Source organism: Capsella rubella, unplaced genomic scaffold, assembly GCF_000375325.1.
Source record: "Capsella rubella cultivar Monte Gargano unplaced genomic scaffold, Caprub1_0 scaffold_5, whole genome shotgun sequence".
Lineage (NCBI taxonomy): Eukaryota > Viridiplantae > Streptophyta > Magnoliopsida > Brassicales > Brassicaceae > Capsella > Capsella rubella.
In genome coordinates this window covers 9654135-9679778 of record NW_006238919.1, presented here as the reverse complement: position 1 = coordinate 9679778, position 25644 = coordinate 9654135, and the positions used below count along the sequence as shown (strand labels likewise).

The following is a 25644-nucleotide window of genomic DNA, read 5'->3' as shown; positions in this document are numbered from 1 at the left end:
ATATGATAAAATAAATTTATTTTCTTCTCTCTTCTTTTTTTTTTTTAGTTCAAAGACAATCTATTAAGAAATCATTTGTTATAAGAGGGAAAGCATTGTTTGATTACATAATCTAGCAAGACACCTATCTCCTAGCTTTGGTTTTTGAACACATGACTTATTATGTATATAAAGATCAATTTTACATTTGTGCCAATGTTAAAAAAAGTTTTAGATATCCTCCCAAAGGATACATAATTATATGCATGTATGTTTTGAAAATGTATATGACTTTTCGCATTATCTGCAATTGCTTGCACACTTTTTTTTCCTCTTAATTACTAGTAGTTTTTTTTGGTCAAATACATTTCCCAACTTTTTAAAAAATTCCAAAACGGAAAAAGAAAGAAAAAAGATTACTATATAACACCATGTCCGTTCATTCTTGTTCTATTCTTGTTTCTTCTTCGACCTACCTCTCTCTATATCTCTCCCCCGGCATCGTTAGAATGGTGAAGGTTTGGGGTTTAGTAGCCATAGTGCTTATAGTTTTGGCCGGAAATGTCTTGTCTTATGATCGGCCGGGAACTCGGAAAAATATAGTGATCCATCCTACAAACGAAGATGATCCTACGTTCCCCGAACAGGTAATTTTCATTCAAATCTTTATTTTCTTGTATTATTTACAAATTGGATTCTATATATCATTTATGTAAAATCGTTATCAAACTAGGATTTAGTTACGGCAAGCTAAGTCTCAAGACTTTATGTCGTTCACACTTTTGATAGCTGTGAGTTTTTCAAAACATAAGCATGGATATTAACAAAACCTTGAACCTTCGGCATAAGTATTGGAAACTATAGTATTTCCTTATAATTTTCTGATATTTCTTTCAAGATCAAATTTCATAAGAATAAATGAATAATTGTTAGTAGATCTGTTAAATTTCTTATTCGTGTTACAATGTTGTTTCACAGAAGCATATGGCAATTGCCATAATTAGGGGTGATTTTACACCAATATACAACTGTACACACATGTTATTTGAAACGGGCACTGTTTAGCTTTTATTAATTACAAAACGTTGAATGGAGACATTTTGAGGCCTTGAGGGTGTCAAAAATAAAAAAGTATGGTGACATTTTGAAGACATGCATTTTCACACTTCCATAAAAATAAAAATAAAATCTTGACATAATTAATTACATTAATTACCCATATATTTATACTTAACCCTTGGCATATAGCTAATAATAATTGTGCTTAGGAAACATCCCCTCTAGATAATGATATGTGATAGTATATCATAAACACCCCTAACTCAAATTAACACATGTAAACATGTAAAAGACCTCTATAAATTTTATTTTATTTGAGATAGGGCTGTACTTTAATGAATAATGATATATCCCATTATATCATCTAGAGGGGATATTTTTACATGTAAAAAAAAATTATTCAGAGATCCTCACCTAAGTGCCATGTGACGTTTTTACATGTTAACATATGTTCTATGAAAGCACGTCAAATTCACCAACTTTGTCTTCTGTTTGTTAAGATCCTTTCGTCACTCATCGGTTTTGCTTGTACGCTTTATTACTTTCCTAATTTTTACCTTTATTCTTTTGTTTGTATCTAATGTTTTTGTTTACATTTTAAAAACTTTTGCTAAATTGGTTTACTATTGAATTCGTGGTGTTAACTAACAAATATAAAATTTCAGGTGCATATATCTCTGGTTGGGCCAGATAAAATGAGGATATCATGGATAACAAAAGACCCAATCATACCATTCCCGAGTGTTGTTTATGGCACAGCCTCCGGAAAATACGAAGGCTTGGCTAATGGAACGTCGTCGTCGTACCACTACTTGATGATTTACCGATCCGGCCAAATTAATGAAGTGGTTATAGGTCCATTAAAGCCCAATACAGTTTACTATTACAAATGTGGACGCCCAGGTTCAACTCAAGAGTTCAGTTTCAGGACCCCTCCCTCTCAATTCCCCATCAAATTCGCCGTGTCCGGTAATAACACGTTTCTTCGCTCAAATAAACTCTTTCGGTTGTCTGTTGATAATCTTGATTAAAAATGAATTAGGTGACCTTGGGACAACTGATTGGACTAAATCAACATTGGAACATGTATCGAAATGGGATCACGACGTGTTCATCTTGCCTGGTGATCTATCGTACGCTAACATGTACCAACCAATATGGGACACTTTTGGTCGCTTGGTGCAGCCACTTGCGAGCCAAAGACCTTGGATGGTCACTCAGGGAAACCACGAAGTCGAAAAAATACCTATCTTACACCATGAACCCTTCACTGCCTATAACCAGAGGTATTATTATTTCAATCCATATAATCAACAACCAAATCTACTTACTGTCTTCTTTTTGAGTTATTGCTAATTTTCGATATTTTTTGTGTGTATACAACATGTACCAGGTGGCGCATGCCATTTGAAGAAAGTGGATCAACCTCGAATTTGTACTATTCCTTCAACGTTTATGGAGTCCACATTATCATGTTGGGGTCATACACAGATTTTGAGCCTGGCTCGGAGCAGTACCAATGGTTAGAAAGTGATCTTAAAAAAATAGACCGTAAGACCACACCGTGGTTGATGGCTGTGGTGCACGCTCCTTGGTACAACACCAACGAAGCTCACCAAGGAGAGAAAGAGAGTGTGCAGATGAAAGAATCTATGGAAACTCTTCTTTATAAAGCACGAGTCGATTTGGTTTTTGCCGGTCACGTTCATGCTTACGAGCGTTTCGTAAGTCTTAAATTGGTTTCGTTTTTATTTAAGAATTGTATTTTATTTTGGATATAGTACTAATTGTGGATTTACCTTGACAGAATCGAGTGTACCAAGATAAGCTCGACAAATGTGGTCCAGTTTATATTAACATTGGGGATGGTGGCAATCTAGAAGGCCTTGCTACCAAGTAAGATGTTTGCGAAATTAGCTTCTTATTTTATTTTTAACGGTCGTGATATTAAAAATTAATGATTTGATGATGTTTTATATAAAAATTATAGGTATAGAGATCCAAATCCCGAAATGTCATTGTTCAGAGAAGCAAGTTTCGGGCATGGTCAATTGGTTGTCGAGAATGCGACTCATGCACATTGGGAATGGCAGAGGAACGACGATGATGTGTCCGTCGAAAAGGATTCGGTCTGGTTAACCAGTTTCTTAGCCAATCCATCATGTCATATTTAGACCTTCTCTGGTTCGTGTTATTGAATCATGTTGTTAGGATATATGTGTGCCAGACTATATATGTTAAATGTCGATGTAGAATCGAATATGCTAAATTGCTTATATGGTATTGAGTATCGACAACAACAAAAAAGAAAAAGAAAAATTAATGTATTTAACGTTAACGTTTAAAAGTTTAGATGTGCAATGATAATGTTTGCATGCAGTCTAATATGAATGATCTTTTACCCCGTAAAACAAATAAACAAATAACATTAACGATATATCTTTTGTGTCCGTTTGGTCTATGAAAATGGTCCGACCATATTATAGAACCTAAACCAAAATCAATCTGCAAACCAAATATATTCCTAAATTATTTTGTGTCATTTTATAAATAAACCGGAAACCAAATCGAATAGCCAAACATGGATTTGATGCACAACTTGTTTCAATAGTAGACCAAAACAATGAGGAAGGGGGCATAAACGGCATTGCACAGACCAACAAGAAATGAAACTCCTTACTTGAAAAATCATTGCATTTGGTGTAGTAAGCAAGTGCACCCACTCTCTTTAGTTCCATTTCAAGACACACCAACTTAATACTAATTGTGTTTCAGTTTTGTTTAACTTCTACAAATCGACATATTTACAAAATCATATTTTTTTAATACACACACAATTCCTCAAATTTATTCTGTGAAAGAAAGTTTTTTTTTAAAGAAGCTACGTACAAGACATATACACAACCTAAAGTAGTTTTTTTTATTTTCCAATAAACGTGAAAATTCGACCATCCTTTTGGCAAATTATGGACAAAAAAACGAGTTACGAAACGGATGCACTGTTGATAAATGTTTCACGTTCTACAACACTTATGATCAATGATTATCTTTTTGTAGGTTCTACGGCTCCAAAGTCCAAACACTCTTCTTCAATTCATTATTTCTTTTCTTTTTTATCCCATAATAATTATATCAATCTTTACCTAAATAAGGAATGCATTTTCAAATTCCGTTATATAACACGAATGATTCACACAAAGGAAAATATAAATTTTGTTTGTAGACGAAACACCAAATCTAAAAACATAATAATGGTGGAGTGTAAGATAGAGTAAACCAATATTGAGCAAACCGGGAAACAAGAAGAAGAAAGAGAGCATTTAAAAATGGTCCAAAACGGTTGAAATTGAAATCATGAAGGATGATGGTTCGAACCAATCTTTACCATCATTGCGAATCTTTTTTTTTTTTCTTTTCCTCTTAGACTTCTTCTACGACTATAACGTAGCCCGTCTCATAATCCTAACACAATGACATTTATCACCCTTCTCATGGTTGTTGTTACCAAAGTACCCTCCGGTCTTAACTACTAGACGAATCTTCTGTTTGGAGGATGTATACGATGAAGAGCCAAGAAGTGGGTTGTGTTGAGTTGTGTTGTGTTGGGGGATCTTTCCGGAAATTACAAATGTATCCCTAGCTACTTAAAGATCAATTTCGAAAGAAGAGCAAGCCAAGCAAGAAACTCCTTTTTTTTTTTTTTTTTTTTTTTAACTTCTTTGTCTTTAATAAATCATCATCATTCACATGACGCAATATGCACACAAATCTCTTTTATCCTCTCTCTTCTCGCGGCCGCCATATATGCATAAACACAACACAATGCATGATTGTTGTGTCAGGTGAGAGAAGGTTCTTTCTCTCCTCTCCTCTCTCTCTTTAGCTTTTGGGGATCTATATAACAGACAGTGTCTCACTTTGTTCTCTTTGTCCCTCTACCTTCCACTCACACACACACACAACGTAGCGTCTCTCTCTCTCTCTCTCTCTTCTTCGTTAACCCTGCTTCTCAACTCAACACTCCTTCCCAAAAGGTATAACCTTTCTTCATCTTCATCTTTCTCTTTCTTTTAGTGTCTTTCTAGAAGCTTTACGTGATGAGTTCACATACCCAAGTTGGGTTCTTGTTCTTATCAACATGCTCTGTTTCGTTCTCTCTGTTTCTGTGTTCGTTCTCGTGCTTATATTGTTTTTGCGTTCATACGTTAAGATTATACTTGTGTAGTAACGTTACACGTACAACTAGCTAACGTGAAGACAAACCCATTATTTCTTTTTCTTTAATTACGTGAGACTCTTTTTTTTTTTTATCTTTCAAATTTTCCTCAGTGATGGAAAGTTTTAATCTTTATCCTTTTCTTTGAGATAGAGAGGCAACCGAAAGAAAATAAACAAATTGTTTGATTTTTTTTTCTTTCTATTATATAGTAGTTTGTATCTCTACGATCATCATCTTTGTTTTGTTGCTTACTCTGTTTTTTTCTAGCGTTTCAAATATAATCATTACTCTCTCTGTCCATAGAGGTTAAAACATTTATAATTACTGCATATCATCATGATTACTTGTTTTTTTTTCTTTTGATCTTTTCTTTCTTAGCTTTATCTTTTTTATCCTCCATACAAATTTATAATCATGTTTTTCTCCCTCTCTTTGATCATTGATTTCATAAAAAGAAGACAAAAATAAAATAAAAATTCACATTTTTAGGATGAAAACGAAATAAATGCGACAAATAATTTCTCCTAATGTAATTCACATCCGACGTGTGAAGAAGCTGCACAACCCATGTGTGTTGTAATGATTCAACATGAACAATATATAATCATAACACAAGCTTTGGTTTTATTGTTGATATTATTATTACTACTCTCTTTTTCCCTTTTATTATTTTCAAATTTTGACACTAGTTTTGTTTTTCTCTTGTAGCAAGAAAGCAAAACAATGGAGAGGCTAAACTCGAAGCTGTACGTAGAGAACTGCTACATAATGAAAGAGAACGAGAGGCTAAGGAAGAAAGCTGAGCTTCTGAACCAAGAGAATCAACAGCTTTTGTTTCAGCTCAGACAGAAGCTCTCCAAAACTAAGAACACTAATGGATCAAACAATGACAACAAGTCAACCTCTGCTTCTGGACAATCTGGATTTTAAATCAAGAAGACGTTAGAGCAAAGATCTGGAATCCGTAGAAAGATAAAAAGAAGAAGAAGAACCCAACCTTTTGGATTTTTATTTTGTTTGGTGTAATGTAGGAAGAAGATAACTAGTATCCAATAGTAGTACTGTAGTAAGTTATTATGAAAGGAAAGATTCTGTTTTATTACATAAGAAGACAGTATCTCTCTGTTAGTCTTCTCAGTCATATTTTTTTTTCTTTTCACTTTTGTTTCTATTTTCTATGTTAATTAAAGATCTTCTTGTGTGGGGTTTTGGGACTTTAGGATATGGTTGATTCTTGGACTAACATTTGCACCTTTGCTCTCTTTATTTATCATATATTGTCAAGTGCATATCAATCAGTTAATGTATTATATAAAATGGGGACAAGTTATTCAAGTCTTGAACCTAGAAAACATTCAAAACTCGATATTGGATAAATCTTAACCAAATCATTTTCCAAAATAGAAAAGTTTGAATGAAATTAGGTTTACGTAATTTTCAATGATACTAGAGCAAACGAGGAAGAAAACAAATTTAACAGTAGTGGTATAATAATGTAGTCTACAATGTGTTGTAGGCAAGTTCAAGTCACGTGATGAAAAGTTTTATGATTTTATCCTAACATCCTAAATTGAAATGATTTGATTATTCCGCCATGTGCACCTGAACATTTTTCTTTAATTATGATGGCTCAAACAAGTTGTTGATAGTATGATAACATTGGTCACATATCTATGGGTACGTAAAACATTGTATCTCCAACAATATTAATATCAAAATAGAATATAGCTCTAAGCAATCGAGCTAAACATGAATTATAAACTTAGGCTCCTCTCTTATTTTGTGATCTTTTACGAAGAAATGATCGTATGAAATGTTAGAACAAAAGAAGTTGATATGTAATAAACAAGTTTACCTTTTCCAAAATATGTTTTAGAATATCAAAATAAAAAGAGAACAGAAGGTGAAGGTGGGGGGTGTCTCTCACATGAGATTCAATTCAAGCGGCTCTGTGCTGCAGAGAGAGAGAGAGAGAGAGAGAGAGAGATGAGACAAGGTGCTTTTCATTCGGATTCTATGTGACGTAATCATGTAACTCACTCTCCCCCTACTCTAAAAATTTCTTACGAGTCAAAGGACTATTCATTTTTTTGTTTGAAAAAAATGAAGACTAAACTACGAGTGTTCTGATCTCATTTGACTTCTATTTTTTCTCCTCCTACTCCCCCCTAATACATCAATCACAACAATGTTTCAACTCTTTAATAATAATAATAATATATATTAATTCAAATTAAACCCTTTTATGATGGCTTAAATTATCATAAAAGACTATTAATAAAATCTTGATTAAAATTAAGGACAGGACAATTTGGAGCATATATATGATGTTTGAGTCTTTACCTTTAATCTAAGACATGGTACTTTAATGGCAATTGGTTTATGTATGTCAACCGGTGAGGTGAGTAAATATGGGGTAAAGTAATGGTAAAAGAGAGATATATACATGTGTTAAAATTACAATTAAAATTTAACTATAAAAGCCCCAATAAAAACTTGGCAAAAACCTGCAATTTAATTGTAGATAAAACAACAAAACGGTGGTGGTAGTAGGCAGTTTACACAAATACAAGAAATTCAAACATCAGATTAACACAACTTAGATACGAATCCGAATGTGTTAGACAGAAAGAACAAGGAAAACAAGAAAGATGTCGCATCGAACTCAAGTGTTTGTGTGAAAATTCAAAATCGAGGCCGAGAAGAACCATCATGATACAATTGGCCTAAACGAATATCATATATTCATAAAACAAGGGAAAACTCGAAGTCAACTTTGAAATCTTAGTTTTAGAGATGTCCGTTTTATGATTACTCCCAAAATCTCTTTCGAAGACCATGCAAGGCATCATCATCTGACGTCAGGTATTAATTATGCACTTCTCTGGTACTTTCAATTTCTACAATCATTATATTTCCTCACTTCTCATTATATTTTTACCTACAGGGTAATGATATCGGACATTATGCATGGTATAGGCTTAGAGTTACGATGACGATGTACCATATCTTTGACCCTCAACTAGTGTATATTAATGCAATTATGTATTTTGCATGTGTCCCTCTCTAACTCCACTCTTCCGATAAAAACTGTAAACTCTTCTTAACCATAATTAACGAAATCTTGTGAGTTTGTACAAATCAAAACAACACAAATTAATACAAAACCCAAACAAAACTTTCAAAGATTAGTGAAGAAATTATTAGTCCAAATCTCAATTGTGTTTTTTTCTTTAGTTGTTGGCAAGTGGCAGGCAGCTTTGAATACACTTATGAGCATACAAATTCTCTAAAATGGCTCTCGAAGCTAAAATAGTAAGGAAGATTAAGAAAAGTAAAAAAAAAAAAAAACGCCGCTGCCGGGGATCGAACCCGGGTCACCCGCGTGACAGGCGGGAATACTTACCACTATACTACAACGACATTGTTGCTAGCATAATCAATCGTTGTTTTATAACTTTTAATTAATAATCAGTAGTTAAAAACTACATCCATGCGTTTATTCACTTGTTGGAACAAACCATAAATTAATGGGCTATAACAAAGGCCTGTAAGGCGGCCCAAATTATTAGTAACTTGTATACACACTATAACTGAATTCGAATCCTCTCTTTCTTCAATTCGAGATCTGACATTTCGGGAAGGACGATGTCAAAGGTGCCACCAGTTCCACCGGTTGTTTTCCCCGGCGGTTCTCCGGCGGGACCAAATTTCCAACAACGCCGAGCTCCGACAGCTCCTTACCAACAACCACGTCCTTCCTCCGCTTCATCCTCAATCCCATTCATGTCGTTTGACGCCGCATCCGCCGCCGCGTCAATGCCTGCTGGACCATTCGGCGGGACGATCGCTTCTTCTTCGTCTTTTGGTGGCGGCTCTGCTTCGTTTGAAGATGAGGAGCCTTTACTCGACGAGCTCGGTATTCATCCAGATCAAATCTGGAGGAAGACTAGATCGATTCTTAATCCCTTTCGGATTAATCAGACTGTTCACAAGGATTCAGATCTCTCTGGTCCGATCTTCTTGTACCTTGCGCTTTGCCTATTTCAATTGCTCGGTGGGAAGATTCAGTTTGGTGTTATACTTGGCTGGGTCGTTGTTTCCTCTATCTTCTTGTACATTGTCTTCAATATGCTTGCTGGTCGAAATGGGAATCTGAATCTTCATACTTGTACGAGCTTAGTTGGTTACTCTCTGCTTCCCGTTGTGATTTTGTCGGCGGTGTCATTGTTCGTGCCACAAGGTGCAGGTCCGGTTCGGTTTGTGCTCGCGGCGGCGTTTGTTATGTGGGCTACTAGAGCTTGCTCTAATCTGGTGGTCTCTCTTGCTGACGGTGGAGAAGAGCACCGTGGTTTGATTTCGTACGCATGTTTCTTGATCTATACTCTGTTTTCACTTCTCGTTATCTTTTGATTCCTTGCCTTCGAAATATTGATAGATTGTTCATCTCTCCGGTGCCACTACTGAGTAGCTTAATGTTGAAATCTTAAAAGTGTTTGTGGTGAAATAGAGCTGATACATTGTAAAGGTTCTTTTTGATAACTTTAGAGGAAGTTACTGTCGATGTGGTTTAAGTCATATGATTCGATGCTCTTCTTATATCTCTTTTATGCTCTATTCATCATCCTTTTGTAGTTCTCTATGAAAGCTTCTTGACATGAATTGTTATTTAAATTAGATTTGGTGATACTCATTTGAGCATACATGTGTTATACAGATGCAGTTGTAGTGTAGATTTTCCGAACATAGAGAGCCTATAGTGCTTTTGATTAGATAAAGGCCATTTGAGTTTTGGGTAGAAAGTCATACAATGTCTTCATTGTACTTATAGCACTTAGGTTGCTTCGACTACGATGATATACAAGTGACAAGAGGGAAGTGAGTAGTTTGGTTTTACATTGTTCTGTAGGTAATAAGCTATTAGAGAAAAAACTTTTCACCATCATCACAGTTTCTTTAGCAATTGGAGAAAGATAGGAGTGTTGGCTTGAATATATTGTATGGAGGTAAAATTTCGAATGCTTATAATCTACAGGGAAGATATTGTGAGAAAGTTTTGTCTTAACTTTTACAACTTGAGATTGTTTCAACATAACTACTGCGTTGACAAATAACACAAACAGTTCTGACTTCAGATTGTCGCTTGTTGCAGTCATGGTCCGGTTATTAGACAAAAAAAAGGACAGTCATGTATTTCAACTGTTTTCATTTAGCCCCTCGACTTTGTCTAGTTATGTTGTACGAATCTAGAAAACATGAGAAAATAGCAACATAAACTGTGAATTTCACCGGAAACATCGATTTGAAATCGAACTTACGCCAAACATTAAATGCAAAAATCTTTGATAAGGCCCAAAAAGTAAAATGGGCTTTAATAAAGAATTATAGGTCCATATCTCCTAAACCTTAAATTTTTAATTTGTCTTCATCCTCTTCCTCGTCGGCCAACGTTTTCCTCACTTGCCAACAGAGCAGATGAACTTTTTCACTGAAACAGATTTATATTATAAATGAGCAAAATCAATTGACGTGAAAACAAGAAAAAACAAAAAAGAAAATTACAGCAAAATCAATTCATAATCTTTTTTATGTGATTGAGAAAGAGATTCCAATTCCAGAAAACACCAAAAACCCTCCATTTCGTTTCCATCTTTTCCTTCTTTGTAGCTCTCAAAATTGAAAATCTTAAGCTGCTGCTGCTACCTGCTACCTGCTACTACTCATAGGTTCTCTTGCTCTTCTTACATGTTAAATGTAGTTTCTTCCGCTGGTTTTACCGAATGTCTTAGCTTTTGTATTCGTGTTCTGTTTTACAAAATTTTGTGATTTTACCCATCTTCAATTTCGTGATAGCACTGCGCGCAAATTGTTATCTTTCTGATTCGAGCAGTTTGATGCTCTTCCAAAATCTTATAATTGAAGCATTGATGCTACTGAGTTTACATTTTGTTTTAGATATAGAGGTTGTGAATGACATTGACTCGTTTCGTTGATCTTTGTAATCGCTCAATCTAAATGTTCATTTATAAGTATCTTAGCCTCTAGTTTTTATTAACTTGATCCAGATGCAACTGGGTTTCGATTATAGTATTGTAGAATGCGCATACCACTTAACTTGAAGGACTTATGGTTGACTTTTTGTTCTTTCTCTTGAACAGGTCTCTGTTAGCATAAACTGGCCATTATATTGGAGTTTTAGACAACGATTGGTTGGTTCTGTGCTCTCAAAATGGCAACTTATGTTTCTCCCTGTTTGATTCCTCCGGATTCTCGGGTTCTCACTCTTCTTAGAAAGAGTGTACTACCGGAGAATCATCTAGGCGCCAGGGCTGGTTGCTTAAGAATGATTGAAAGTAAGAGAAACCGCTTTGTTGTTGCTGCTCATAAATCCGAGTCTTCGTCAATCAGGAACTCTTTGAATTCTCATAGTCCTAGCCATTTCCAAAGCCAAGACTCTTTCTTGAATCTCCACCCTGAAATATCGATGCTCAATCCAAGAAAAGAAATTACAAGTGGACCCATTACTGAGGATCTGGATGAGTTATCTACTCCAACCACTTACAATGAGGCACGTATCAAAGTTATCGGCGTTGGAGGTGGTGGCTCAAACGCTGTGAATCGGATGATTGAGAGTGAGATGGTTGGCGTGGAGTTTTGGATTGTGAATACCGATATTCAGGCAATGAGAATGTCTCCGGTTTTCCCAGACAATAGGTTACAGATTGGAAAAGAGTTGACTAGGGGTTTAGGTGCTGGAGGAAATCCAGAGATTGGAATGAATGCTGCCACAGAAAGCAAAGAAGCTATTGAACAAGCACTTTATGGTTCGGATATGGTTTTCGTCACTGTATGTCTATCACTATGACTTTCAGTTTTTCTTAGTTAGAGAACTTTGATTATGCATCTTTCTATAGGAAATATAGATTACATAATGAGAAGTTTTACTGGTAAGAATCGCTGATGTTATATTAAATTTTGGTGGGTTCTGTTTATCTGGTAACATCAGCGATCTCTAAGTCACTGCCTGAGGATAGTTAGCCAAATTTCTTGTTCTTTTTATAGGCTGGAATGGGTGGTGGAACTGGCACGGGAGGGGCTCCTATAATTGCAGGGGTTGCAAAAGCTATGGGTATCTTGACGGTTGGTATTGTCACTACGCCTTTCTCGTTTGAGGGACGGAGAAGAACAGTCCAGGCTCAGGAAGGGATTGCAGCGCTCAGAGAGAATGTCGACACTCTTATTGTTATTCCAAACGACAAGTTACTCTCAGCAGTCTCTCAGTCTACTCCAGTTACAGAAGCATTTAATCTGGCAGATGATATACTTCGTCAAGGAGTCCGTGGAATATCTGATATCATTACGGTATGGCATTGTAATGTATCAGTTCCCTTTCGCATCCTTGTTTGTATAATTTATAAAATGTCTAACAGCTGTCATTTTCCCCTTGCATTGCAGATACCTGGATTGGTCAATGTGGATTTTGCTGATGTGAGGGCTATAATGGCAAATGCAGGTTCTTCATTGATGGGAATAGGAACTGCAACTGGTAATAGTAGAGTGGTCGTTAGATTTAAAGCTTTTTGGTTGATAGGCTCTATTTGCTGCAGGGTTACTTAGTAACAAAAGGGCAATTTTAGTTAGAAGGCAGGTTAGAGAATCTCATGACTAGTATAGGTGACGCTATATCCATATGTTTGTTAACTATATAAAATGCTAAGGTTTACGGTGAATTGGTACTATAGATGTTCCTTAGTAGATTAATCGGACTACAGATTTAGTATGCTTTCACCGTGACAAAGGAACCAGTATAATGATGTTTGGTATACTGAAAATCATCAAATGATAGTCCTTGTACCTCTATCATATGTGCATTGTGATATATTAAACTTGAACTATTTTGGTGCAATGATATTGGTTGCATCCATGTTTACTCTTTCATGGTAAACTGTTATTCGAGCAGGAAAGACACGAGCAAGAGATGCTGCATTAAACGCGATACAGTCACCTCTGTTAGATATTGGCATTGAAAGAGCCACTGGAATTGTTTGGAACATAACCGGCGGAAGCGACTTAACACTGTTCGAGGTTTCTTTCTCCCTTTCCGCATTTTCAGTTCTTGCCCTGTACTAGAAAATTTCAGAACAAAGTTTCAAGCCCGTGTTCCTTACTATGTTGTAATGCTCAATTTTGATTCTTGGGGAAACGATTTGTAGGTAAATGCTGCTGCAGAAGTGATTTATGACCTCGTTGATCCGACAGCTAACCTTATATTTGGTGCGGTGGTAGATCCATCCTATAGTGGTCAAGTAAGTATTCTTCTTTCATGGATCTTCATCTAGCATATAACCTCCGAGATACCCAAACTTTTTCGTCTTTCCAGATAAGTATTACCCTAATAGCAACCGGTTTCAAACGCCAAGAAGAAGGGGAAGGGAAGCCACTTCAGGTATTCACTTGTCTCCCTCTAACACACAACACACTCGATTCTTACATCAAATGTTACAATAATTCGATGATGATATTTCCGGACTCTGAAAATACAGGCGACACAAGCGGATGCATCAATGGGAATATCAAGACGTCCTTCTTCATCTTTCACTGAAGGCAGTTCCATAGAGATCCCAGAGTTCTTGAAGAAGAAAGGTCGATCTCGCTATCCTCGCCTCTAGACCCTCTTTGATCACTCTATACGAACGTGGGTTAGTAAGTTGCCTGTCTGGTGATTCTCTAATAGGTGTTAGAACTGTTTATTGGTAGATGCTATTTATATATATATTGGTCTCTGTCACACTTGTTTCAAGAGTTTGCTTTCTAGTACGTCTAGTTTATAAGAATATTAAGAACTTGAGATTTAACAAAGAATTGCTCTCTTTATTATGCTTTAGAAAACTTACTCAAAAACTAAAGCTCTCAAGATCTCTCTAATCTCTCTTAAGGTTTACCACAACTTTGGCAACTCTTATATATAAGAACACCTTCATCATTATCCTAATCTAAATAGGAAATATCACAAGTCTAGATAACTCCTAAACTATATTTCCTAATTCCATATCTCGGTTAGAATAGGATAACTTCCCGCACAAGTAATCTCTTACTTCAAGCTTACACCAACAATCTCCCCTTTAAGCTTGAAGTCATTTTTCACCAAGTCTTCAACACCAATGAATGCCCTCATGAGTTTGAACTTGTCTCTTCCTAAAGCTTTAGTAAGAATGTCCGCCTTTTGTTCATTTCCGGGAACATACTCAACTTCAATCTGACCATTCTCCACACACTCCCTTATGAAGTGATATCTTCTATGAATATGCTTGCTTCTTCCATGGAAAACCGGATTTTTAGTGAGAGCTATAGCCGACTTGTTATCCATCAAAAGAACAACCTTCTCACTAGATGATCCGGTGACTTCACTTAGCAAATCTTGAAGCCAAATAGCTTGTCGAGCAGCCTCAGTCCCAGCCATAAACTCAGCTTCGCAAGAAGACATTGCGACCGTAGCTTGTTTATGTGAACACCATGAAATCGGACTATCCCCAAGATAGAAGATATTACCAGCCGTGCTTCTTCCATCATCGGGATCAACATTATGGCTACTGTCACTATAGCCTATTAGCTTTGGAATCCTTGAGATCGACCTTTTAAATGTTAAGCCAAGAGTTGTTGTTCCTCGCAAGTATCTTAAGCACATCTTCATTGCAGCTCCATGAGTGTCTCTTGGACTATGCATGTACCTACTCAAAATTCCAACACAAAATGATAAGTCGGGTCTTGTATGAAGTAAGTATCGAAGGCAACCAACTCGCTTTCGATAGGTCGTGGCATCGATCTCATCTCTTTCCTCAGACTTAGACAATTGTAGACCAGACTCCATTGGTGTATGAACCGGATTGCAACTTGTCATCCCTGCATCTTCTAATATCTTAAGAGCATAGCGATGTTGATTCAAAACTATTCCTTGCTCGTGTTGATCAACCTCGATTCCAAGATAATATGTGAGCTTACCAAGATCACTCATCTCGAATTTTAATGACATCTCTCGCTTAAACTCGTTAATGATTAGAAGACTAGTTCCGGTGACAAATAAGTCGTCGACGTACACGGCAATGATTAGAAGACCATTTCTCCCTTCCTTGCGATACACGGATGGTTCTTTTGAGCACTTCTTGAACTCGAGCTGTAAGAGAATCTGGTTAAGTTTATTATTCCAAGCTCTCGGTGCTTGTCTTAACCCATACAAAGCTTTGTTGAGCTTGTAAACTTTGCCTTCTTCTCCTATTACTTCAAAACCCTCAGGCTGCTTAACATAGACAACTTCTTTTAGTTCACCATGCAAGAATGCTGTCTTAACATCAAGATGATGAATTTCCCAGCCATTAGTTGCAGCCAAGTTGACAAGAAGTCGTATAGTTTCGATTCGTGCAACAGGAGCGAACACTTCTTCGAAATCTATTCCATAGCGTTGAACGTATCCTTTTGCCACGAGTCGAGCCTTGTGCTTGTTGATACTACCATCAGAATTCTTTTTCAACTTGAATACCCATTTTAAACCAATTGGTTTCACATCTTTTGGACATTCAACAAGATCCCACGTTCGATTCTTCTTGATTGACTCGATCTCATCTTCACAAGCAAGTCTCCATTCCTTAGTTTCCTTTGCTTCTTGAAAATTCCTTGGCTCATTATTCAGACTTAACAGTAGCATCTCGCTTTCTTCAATGGCCGTTATCATCAATGCATAATCATCAAGATATTTAGGCTTGTTAATTTGTCTTACTGGTTTTCTTATTGCAATAGGTAGATCAAGGTCTGAATAGTACTCTCCTTCTTCTTCTTCTTCGTGCTCATGACCAGCCATGTTTTCTTCTTCCTCGTGTTCATGCCCAGCAGTCTCTTCTTCTTCAAGTCTGTGTTCTTGATCACCACGAGTCATATCAAGCCCGTCTTGTTCTTCTTGCCCTTCGTGTTCTGTTTTGGTAACCCGATCTTCTTCCTCTATCCCATGGTTTCCAAATTCTCCAATTTTGAGGCTAAAACTCCCACAGCCTTCAGTTTCGGGATCACTATATCTCCAGTTCCATCCCTTTGTTTCATCGAAAACTACATCTCTACTTACCACAACCTTTCTTACTTGTGGATCAAGAAGCCGGTAAGCCTTAGACCCTGGTTCTATGCCGAGATGGATGAGAACTCTTGATCGATCATCCAGTTTCTTTAGATGAGGCTTATCCACCTTTGCATAACAAACACAACCAAAGATCCGAATATGATCAATTCGTGGCTTCTTATTCTTGAATGCTTCATAGGGTGTTTGATTCTTAAGTGCTCGTGTTGTTATGCGATTCAAAAGATAGGTTGTGTGCCTCACTGCTTCTCCCCACAAGTAGTTAGGTAGTTTCATATGCTTCATCATACTTCTAGTCATCTCCATCATAGTTCTATTTCTTCTTTCAACCACTCCGTTCTGCTGTGGTGTGTAAGGAGCAGTTAGATGTCTTTTGATTCCATTATCATCACAGAAAGTGTTGAATTCTTGGCTTACAAATTCTCCTCCCCTATCTGTTCTGAATGTTTTGATTCTGACTCCTGTTTCTTGCTCAACCATGTGTTTGAAAATTTTGAATTTATCAAACGCATCACTTTTCTCCTTTAGCAAGATTGTCCACAAGTACCTAGAGTGGTCATCGATCAAGACAAAGATATACTTCTTTCCAGCAAACGTGCTTGGCGTTATAGGACCGCAAAGATCTCCATGTATTAACTTAAGAATTGTGTTAGCTCGAAATGTCGTAGCTTGAGGAAATACTTGCCTTGCTTGTTTGCCAAGTAAACACGAACCACACACTTCTTTCTCAAATTGCACTTGTGGGACTCCTTGTACAAGTGCCTTTTGAAACATGGATCTTATGGTGTCGAGATTTGCGTGTCCAAGCCTAGCATGCCATCTATTTGATTCACTAATCCGTGTGAGATTGAGATAGTCTTTGTCTTTTATCGCCATATGAACTTTGTATAATCGATTCCGGGCTCTCTCGGCCTTGACTAGAAGTTTTCCATCGTGATCATGCATCGTCAGAAACTCTCCTTTCATTCTAATGTCACAACCTGATTTTGTGGCTTGTCCTAAGCTGATAATGTTGCTTCTTAAGTCCGGGATGTAGTAAACGTTTGGCATTGTCCTCGGTTCTCCATTCATGTCAATGAAAGCAATCGAACCCTTTCCTTTGATGTCAATGCGTGAATCGTCTCCAAAGCGTACTTTTCCTGCAATCATATTGTCAAGTTTAGTAAAATATCTCCTATCTCCCGTCATGTGATTGCTTGCTCCGTTGTCGAGGTACCAAACATACTCATTGTTCATGGTTGTGTCATATTTGCTTGGTAAGCAATTTTCCTCATTCAAATATACAACCTCATGAACCATAAGTTGATCTGCTTCTTCCGTGTTGTTGGTCTCATCCTCTTGTGTTTCTTGCAGCTTAAGGAGACGATCTGGACAACTTGATGCATAATGACCAAGTTTGTCGCAGCGGTAACACGTTACTTTCGAAGTGTCTCTGTCCCCATTGTAGCGTCCACCACGCCCTCGTCCTCTGTTCCGTCCACCTCCTCGTCCTCTGCTAGCATTAGAGTCACGGTTTTGATATGATTGAGAGTCCGAATTTGCATACATCAACTTGCCTTGGTCTTCTTGATTCTCTTCCTCCTCGTAAATACGTTCTTCATACGCCTTTATTCTACCAATAATATCCTCAAGACTGGTAGTGTTAAGGTCTAACACTTGTTCTAGTGTTGCAACTATATGAGTGTATTTTCTCCGAGGAAGACACTTGAGAAACTTCTTGACCAATTTGGATTCTTCAATGGTTGCACCCAAGGAAGCAGATTTGGAGGAGATTTCAGCTAGTCGACTAGCAAGATCATCAACCTTCTCGTTGTCCTTCATCTTGAGGCGTTCAAAGTCAGACATCAAGGTTTGTAACCTAGCTTCTTTGACTCGATCAGCACCAACATATCGAGTTTTGATTGAATCCCATATCTTCTTTGCTGAATCGAGTGCACCAACTTGTAAAACAAGTGTTTCAGGAATTGATTGGAACAACAAGGCGATAGCCATATTATTCTTCTCTTTGTTCTTCTCGGCATCAACCTCATCACCATCGACGAGAACGGGTTCTGCTTCTACGATCTCCCATACCTTGTGAACTTTGAGAGTAATCATCATCTTCATGGCCCATACTGTATAATTGGTTGTTGTAAGCATAGGACATGAGATCGATGAAGTTCCTCCACCATCACGAGGTTTGTTTGTGGCAACAACTATGTCACCCATTGAAACCACACAAAGCTCTGATACCAAATCTAGTTTATAAGAATATTAAGAACTTGAGATTTAACAAAGAATTGCTCTCTTTATTATGCTTTAGAAAACTTACTCAAAAACTAAAGCTCTCAAGATCTCTCTAATCTCTCTTAAGGTTTACCACAACTTTGGCAACTCTTATATATAAGAACACCTTCATCATTATCCTAATCTAAATAGGAAATATCACAAGTCTAGATAACTTCTAAACTATATTTCCTAATTCCATATCTCGGTTAGAATAGGATAACTTCCCGCACAAGTAATCTCTTACTTCAAGCTTACACCAACAGTACGTATATTTCTTTGCTTTGTACATACAACATTATATTTCATGATCCCTTTGATTTTCATTTTGGTCACATCATCTTATCTATGGGACACACGTTTATGTTCCATATGCAATTATGAATGTTTGATTAACACAAACAGAACAATTAAATGAGAACCATATTAGAGATCAAACAAGATGACCATGCACATAGTATTTGACCCGTATAACAATCGTTTTATTATAATTATTATGAATATATATGATTTGGTACCATGAGTACATGATTTTTTTTTTTTTTTTATCGAAAAAGATTAAAAAGGTAATAATGAAGCAATGATTGAATCGAAACAATGCATGGGTGGATGCATGTGGGCTTCTCTTGAAATCTTTGGTTGAATCTCAAACCTACACGTGAGGACGTCTAGTTCTTCGAGATCTTGGACTTTTTCTACAAGCCCTTTTAGTTTGCCCTGTAATAAGCGTATCAAAACTCGCTCTAGGAGAACCTCCACATGCTGGAGATGGGGGTGTGTACATCCGTTCCTCACCTTTTTAACACACATAAGTCAGACAGGTTATTATTGAAAACTAGTAGTAGATTACTTAAAAATTATAATGTGACAGAGAAATTCATTGAGAAATGAGAAGAGATTGACCTAGGTGACGGAATCGAGCCTCTGTGACGCAAACATGAAAAGATAGACATAGAAGTATATGAAGTAGACTTAGAAGAAGCAAAGCTAGTGTTGTTTTCTTCATTGCCATTTTTGTTACTCTCTCATGTCTCGACGACAAATGTATATATAGAGAGAGATTAGAAAGCAAACAAAATCAAACGTATGGTGGATATTATGTCTTTGAAGTGTCAAACTACGTCAACTTGAAGGTTATCTTCTATAGAAAACGACGCGGTTTTGTAGGAAAAAAAAAGTTGTACACTTCACACTAAAGTTCCATTTTTATGAACCTAGCTGTGTAACTTCGGATGCAAAGACTTTTGGAGTTTTCAGTCTTCCAGATCTATTGTATAGCCTGTAGGGTTATAAACTTATACTGAACATCAGAACATGTGACGTCCTAACAAATCGTTTTTGGATTTTAGAGTAGCTTCATGAACCTTAAGGGGGCAAAGGAGCTTGCTAGTTGCAAGGATGTATTTGTTTTTTTCCCTTAGCACTCTATTTTGGACTTTTATTTTAAAACCTGTGACCTTATTTGTTGTTACCTTTGTACGTAGTTTCTGTTGACTAATATATATAAAATTTCAACCAAAAGTCTACCATGTTTTTGTACATACTCCGGTATCTCATTGTGTGTCACACTTGTCTCAAGAGTTTTACCTTGTAGTATCTGCAATTGGATAAATGGATAGAGAAAAAAATATATATTTCATGAGTCTTTTGAATTCCATTTTGGTTACTCTCCACTCCATGTATATACTACACTTCACATGTTAATTTACATCTAAAAATGAATGTATGTAACTATTGTTATGAATAGAGAAAATATCAAAAATTTAGAGTGAACCATATAAGATCAAAGTGTGGTTAAATCTAAAATTCTGCGGATAAGAGCTTCTTGGAGATTGTGTTGCCATCCAGGAGAGTGAAGTTGACAAGTCCGCAAAGATGAAGAATGATTGTCCTAACCTCACAGTGCAAGGTCAAGTGGTCTCTTGTTTCAACTTGGTTGTTGCAGCCTTGCAGGTACAACAAGGCAGTTAGCTAGGAACATTAGCTATGTAACATCTTCGGAATTAAAAATAAATAAAGAGTTCACTAAAATTTTCAATATTATGAACCTAGCTGTGTAATTACGGATACAAGACTTTTGGAGGTTCCCATATATTAATGTAGGTAAAAAGTCTTTTCGAATTAGGTATTTACTTCTCTCCTTTTATTACACAGCATTTACGATTCGTACAACAAATGTTACAAGTAGTCGATCTTGATATCTCTAACTATATATGAAAATACGTCCTTCTTGAAGTCCTCGTTAAGAAGGTAACGAGACGTCCTTTTTCATCTTTCACTGAAGGCATGCAGTTCCATAGAGAGATCCCACACAGTTCTTGAAGAAGAAATTAAGGTCAGTCTCGCTATGCTCCCCTCTAGAGTCTAGACCCACTTTGATACTCTACATGAGATTGTTGAACGTAAGGAGAAGGAATGATTCGGTGTGGCTACTTAAGTTGCATCTCTGGTGATTCTTTAACAGCTATTAGAAATGGTCACATCTCAGTCTCTGTCACACTATTCAAGAGTTTGCGTTTACAATTGGATAAACGGATAGAAAGGTTAACATATCTACTCTGTTTTGTACATACACAATTATATTTACGATATGTGGGTATAAATGTTTGATCAAGAATAAACAAGATAACTTAAGAAAATATCAAAATGAGAGGACCATGTAAAAAAAATCGAATCATCCAAAGTCTGGTTATACGTTAACATCTGCACTATATACATGTATCTTTCCGATGGGTGTTTTCTAACATATGTATATATTAAATGTATATAAATTACTTACTAAATAGTTGTACATAGATTTTATGAATTCAAAGAGACGACTTAAAAGAAGAAACGCTAGTGTTATTTTCTTCATTGACAATATATTATATACATGGTTTTTCTTAAATAAGTGATAAAAAATGTCATAATTCAACAAACACAACAGATTTGGCACAGCATGCAAACGATTATTTTAAATGATACGGTTACTAGCTAAACGTAACGAAACTTTTCTTCTATAACGTGCCTGAGCTTCTGTTTGAAAATCTTTATCAGAACCTGGCCGTATAGTTCACATTCAATGCAGCTACCCCTTTTGCTGAGAGCACTGCAGATATCCGCGAGGAGGTCGTGGAATGGTTTTACAACCAGATTTATCCATTTGTCCCGTAACTTGACTTCCACTTGGAGATGCTCCACACGGTGGGGGAGGTTTTGTGCATATCTGGGTTTTCGGCACCATAACTAACACACAACAAATATTAAAAACTCAGTATTTTTTCCCAAAAAAATTATCCGACACATTATTTAAAAAGCCATGGGACAAACAGATTATTAAAAATATTTCGTGATGATAAGCGATTTAGAAAAAGAAATTGATTAGGTTAGATTGGTTCTAGTAGACGGCCCAAAGGTAACCCGTTTGTAAACTAGACTATTTAATATATTGGGGGAACTAATCGCCCCATCAGCAACAGAACATTCAAAACATTGTTTATATTTTGATTGTGAGAGAATTTTTTTGGAATAAGAAGAGACTGACCTAGGTGACGACGTCTAGCCTCTGCGACACGAACCTCGAAGGATAGATATAAAAGTATAAGAAGCAAACATAGAACAAGAAAAGCTTGCGTTGTTATTTTCTTCATTTTCATTTGCTCCTGTCCTCTCTCCTCGTCTCCGTGTCGACCGGTGTATATATATATATATATATAGATTGAAGCAACACTTAATCAAAGGTATAAGTGAATAAACAAATATTGAAGTCAAACCTCGACGACTTCTTGTTTTCTACAAAAACGCGGTTATGTAACATCTTATGAAATATGAATAAACAAATGGAAACGTAAGCCTTCTGAAACAAACTCAACTTCCACAAAACTTCCCTAAATCAATTGCAGCCTCCTCACAGACCAAAATTTTCATTATGTATCGATTATCGAATAGGTCACAAATGACTATTAACTTCAATATTCGCCGAATAAAGTATACATAGCACTTTTAATGGTGAGCTCTTAAGGTTAGTTCTTACAATTGTTTAGTCTTAAAATTGTTTCTTATATAATAGATATTTCTTAACATTTCTTAAGGTATTATCCTAATATCTTATCCGACGTCTAGCCTTATACAATACACTACATTTGTGTGACTAGCTTTTCAAGTATTTTTGGCATTTATGATTTCTTTGTCTGAAGCTTCCTCATCCATAGTGTTTAAATTTTCTTTTATTTGATCATGAGAGAAGAAAATAAAGAAACAAAAAAAGCTAATGGTGGTATCTTATTTAAAATACTCTCTCATGTAAATTTTATTCCTAAGATACATAGAAAATTGAATTCAACCTTGGAATGATTTCTTGTTATCTACAAACACACGGTTTTTTTACATCATTTACGTAACATTTTCTGGATAAACAAATCAAGACGTAAGCCTACCGAAACCATCATCCACACACACACACACACACACACACAAAACACCTCCCTAATGATCAGTTTCATGATCCTCACAAATATAAAAATAAATAAACTAATTCAACCCATTCGAATACTGTATATTCTATGTATGACTATTGAATATTCACATATCACAACTGCATACTCTGAGCAGGGCTCTTCTTCCCTTCATTGATCTCTCTTAAATTCTACATGACAATGCAGGCGACACAACTCACAAGCGGATGCATCAATAGAACTATTCCTAACAACTTACAATTCCCCTTTAATTTTCATTCTGGTTACATTGTCTTGTGTAAACACATGTTTTGAACTGATCACTTTTCGACATGAATGTATGAATGTTTGATGAACTATATATATAATTATATAAACAGGGTAAATTAAGAAAATGTCAAAAGGAGAGAACTATAGATCCATCAAAGTGTGGTCAAATGTTAACGTCTGCACTAAATATAATCCTTAAAGCTTCACGAGCTAGTCACCGCACGATCAAAATATCCTATCTCAATAAATTTGACATCTACACAGACAAACTATGTGTTATGAAGAGGCATATGTGGTTTTACCGTTTTAGTTGCTAATTATATACTTAATATAGATATGACTCTATTTAACATTGTTATTATCATCTCTCTTATTAATTAATATTTTTTTTGGGACCAGTACTATACATGAGTCTTTGAAAGAAATTACAATAGCATAATTAAGTGATATCGTTTGCACACCGTGCATATAAATTAGTCTTGTAAGATATAGTTACTAAACGAAACATTGATGTTATATCTGTGGTGGGCTTATGTCGAAAGCTCAACGTCGCTAGCAATCCCGAGGAGGAGGTGGTCTTGGAATTGGTTTACAAGGTTTTTTATAAGTATGTCCCGGCGACTCTTCACTTCTCTTAGGAGGAGCTCCACAGGGTGGGGAGGGACTTACGCATATCTCACGTCCAGCTAATTTTACCAAACATTAAAAATTATAATTAGAGATTTTAAAAGAAAAGAGTTAATCAGGGTTTTAATATGGAACGATGGTAATAAAAGAGTCGCGCGTTACTTAAAAACTAAGAAGAGATCAGTACTGACCTTGGTTGACACGAACCTGAAAGGACAGACATAGCAAACATAGAAGAAGGAAAGCTTGTGTTGTTGTTTTCTTCATGATCAGTGTTCTGTTCTTCTCCCTCCCATGTCTACGAGTAGTTAGTGTATATATAAAAATTGAAGCATGACAAAATCAAACGTTTGGTGAATAGATTAATCTGAAGTCAAAACTTTGATGACTTCTTGAATATTGCTTTGAAAACGCGGTTTTGTACATCAGCTAGATGTAACATCTCCTCAATAAACAAGTATATATATATACTTAACCAAGATGAATTAGTCTATTTGTAAATTGTGATATTTATATTCGAGAACTTTGTAGTTAATTTGTTACAAATAAAGATAATTAATTCATGTCAACAAAGGATCCATATATATGTATTACTTGTTCATCATGATCTTTGCGCATCATCACGCGAGTTCACGTCTACGTACTTAGTTCAGAAAAATATCAAAGCGAGAGGACCATATAAGATCAAACTTCAAAGTGTGGTTACATGTTAACGTCTGCACTAAATATATCCTTCTTCGATCTTCCAGACGAGTCACGACACATAATATATTTCCATCTCAATAAATTCTACATCTACATCAGACAGTCACATATATATGGACAGAGGACACACATATATACCATTTGATGGTACGTATATATATGCTTTCTGCAGAGAGATACATTAATTTTCCTATATTACTATTCTAATTTCTTGCTCAAATTGTAGAGAGTAAGCAAAAACTCAAATTAACTAACATAATTACATGGAGATGGCATAAAAATATTATGATTAAATGTAACAAAAAAATCTGATTAAGAGAAAGTAAAGTTATCAAAGCGACAAATGAATTCCCTATACTGTTACGTGAGAAAGAAGAGGTACCTCTATATGTCTAATTATTATGTTAATATTATTTTATTTTCAGAAAAAATATATGTAGCCAATTCTGTTCTTCTTGATTGAAGTTGGAGAAAAGGAAAAAAAAAAACAAAAACAAAAAAACTATTATTGTTATCAAATATTTTGCAGGTTTCATTATCAGGATCAATTAATTCACAGGTATCCCCACCTAAACATATTTCAATGGAATAAATCCTAAATCAACATCAGCCTCATGATCCCTCCCCAAAAAATCCAACCGCTTTGAATGCTTTCTTATATTCACATTACTAATGAATATTCACAAAAAAATAACAAATATTTCAACTTATTAACAGTTACAAACCTGAATCTCTTTACATGTTTTTATTTTGAATGTAAAATCAAAATTTCTTCTCAGACCTTTTTGACTAATGGCTATATTTTCATGAGAAATTCTCATAATACTATTTATAATGCATTACTCTCATAAATTTCTCCTTAAGGATTCTCTAACTGAGTGTTTTACAACACAACTACTAAATCATTTAACTCCATATATGTGAAGACTTGATGACCAATTGCACAAAAATAAAATTTGAAGAAAAGA

The 25644-nt window shown here is 35.9% G+C and overlaps 4 protein-coding genes, 3 long non-coding RNA genes and 1 other non-coding gene across 9 annotated transcripts; 4 read left to right on the top strand and 4 right to left on the bottom strand.

Annotated features, from left to right (window-relative positions):
- Window positions 1–351: 351 nt before the first annotated feature.
- LOC17885003 (probable purple acid phosphatase 20) lies at window positions 352–3405 on the top strand. Of its 2 annotated transcripts, XM_006292420.2 has the most exons (6): window positions 365–626; window positions 1704–2007; window positions 2081–2324; window positions 2432–2762; window positions 2846–2934; window positions 3029–3405. In XM_006292420.2, the coding sequence occupies exons 1-6, from the start codon at window positions 411–413 to the stop codon at window positions 3210–3212; spliced, it is 1368 nt and encodes a 455-aa protein (XP_006292482.2). In that variant the 5' UTR covers window positions 365–410; the 3' UTR covers window positions 3213–3405. The 2 variants fall into 2 exon arrangements, with proteins under 2 accessions (XP_023638640.1, XP_006292482.2); XM_023782872.1 differs by lacking the exon at window positions 3029–3405 and having other exon boundaries at window positions 352–626; window positions 2432–2782; window positions 2846–2918.
- Window positions 3406–4828: 1423 nt separating this feature from the next.
- On the top strand, window positions 4829–6592 carry LOC17886328 (protein LITTLE ZIPPER 3). Its single transcript, XM_006292052.2, has 3 exons — window positions 4829–4880; window positions 5006–5072; window positions 5966–6592. Exons 1-3 carry the CDS (start codon window positions 4843–4845, stop codon window positions 6185–6187), a joined length of 327 nt encoding a protein of 108 aa, XP_006292114.2. The 5' UTR covers window positions 4829–4842; the 3' UTR covers window positions 6188–6592.
- Window positions 6593–8608: 2016 nt separating this feature from the next.
- Window positions 8609–8680, bottom strand: TRNAD-GUC. The gene has a single exon. It is a non-coding gene; the product is annotated as a tRNA-Asp (tRNA).
- A 194-nt stretch (window positions 8681–8874) lies between these two features.
- LOC17887295 (protein YIPF5 homolog) lies at window positions 8875–9904 on the top strand. The gene has a single exon (XM_006290316.2). The coding sequence runs from the start codon at window positions 8906–8908 to the stop codon at window positions 9668–9670; it is 765 nt and encodes a 254-aa protein (XP_006290378.1). The 5' UTR covers window positions 8875–8905; the 3' UTR covers window positions 9671–9904.
- Window positions 9905–10792: 888 nt separating this feature from the next.
- LOC17885013 (cell division protein FtsZ homolog 2-2, chloroplastic) lies at window positions 10793–14136 on the top strand. The gene is made up of 8 exons (XM_006290990.2): window positions 10793–10983; window positions 11416–12104; window positions 12320–12619; window positions 12713–12803; window positions 13218–13342; window positions 13471–13563; window positions 13638–13703; window positions 13801–14136. The coding sequence occupies exons 2-8, from the start codon at window positions 11487–11489 to the stop codon at window positions 13924–13926; spliced, it is 1419 nt and encodes a 472-aa protein (XP_006291052.1). The 5' UTR covers window positions 10793–10983; window positions 11416–11486; the 3' UTR covers window positions 13927–14136.
- A 5036-nt stretch (window positions 14137–19172) lies between these two features.
- Window positions 19173–19648, bottom strand: LOC17885011. Its single transcript, XR_002834040.1, has 2 exons — window positions 19545–19648; window positions 19173–19436 (listed from the first exon to the last, which is right to left on the bottom strand). It is a non-coding gene; the product is annotated as an uncharacterized LOC17885011 (long non-coding RNA).
- Window positions 19649–21461: 1813 nt separating this feature from the next.
- On the bottom strand, window positions 21462–22516 carry LOC17886503. Its single transcript, XR_002834006.1, has 2 exons — window positions 22165–22516; window positions 21462–21866 (listed from the first exon to the last, which is right to left on the bottom strand). It is a non-coding gene; the product is annotated as an uncharacterized LOC17886503 (long non-coding RNA).
- Window positions 22517–23687: 1171 nt separating this feature from the next.
- LOC17886986 lies at window positions 23688–24311 on the bottom strand. Its single transcript, XR_002834019.1, has 2 exons — window positions 24163–24311; window positions 23688–24030 (listed from the first exon to the last, which is right to left on the bottom strand). It is a non-coding gene; the product is annotated as an uncharacterized LOC17886986 (long non-coding RNA).
- Window positions 24312–25644: the final 1333 nt, after the last annotated feature.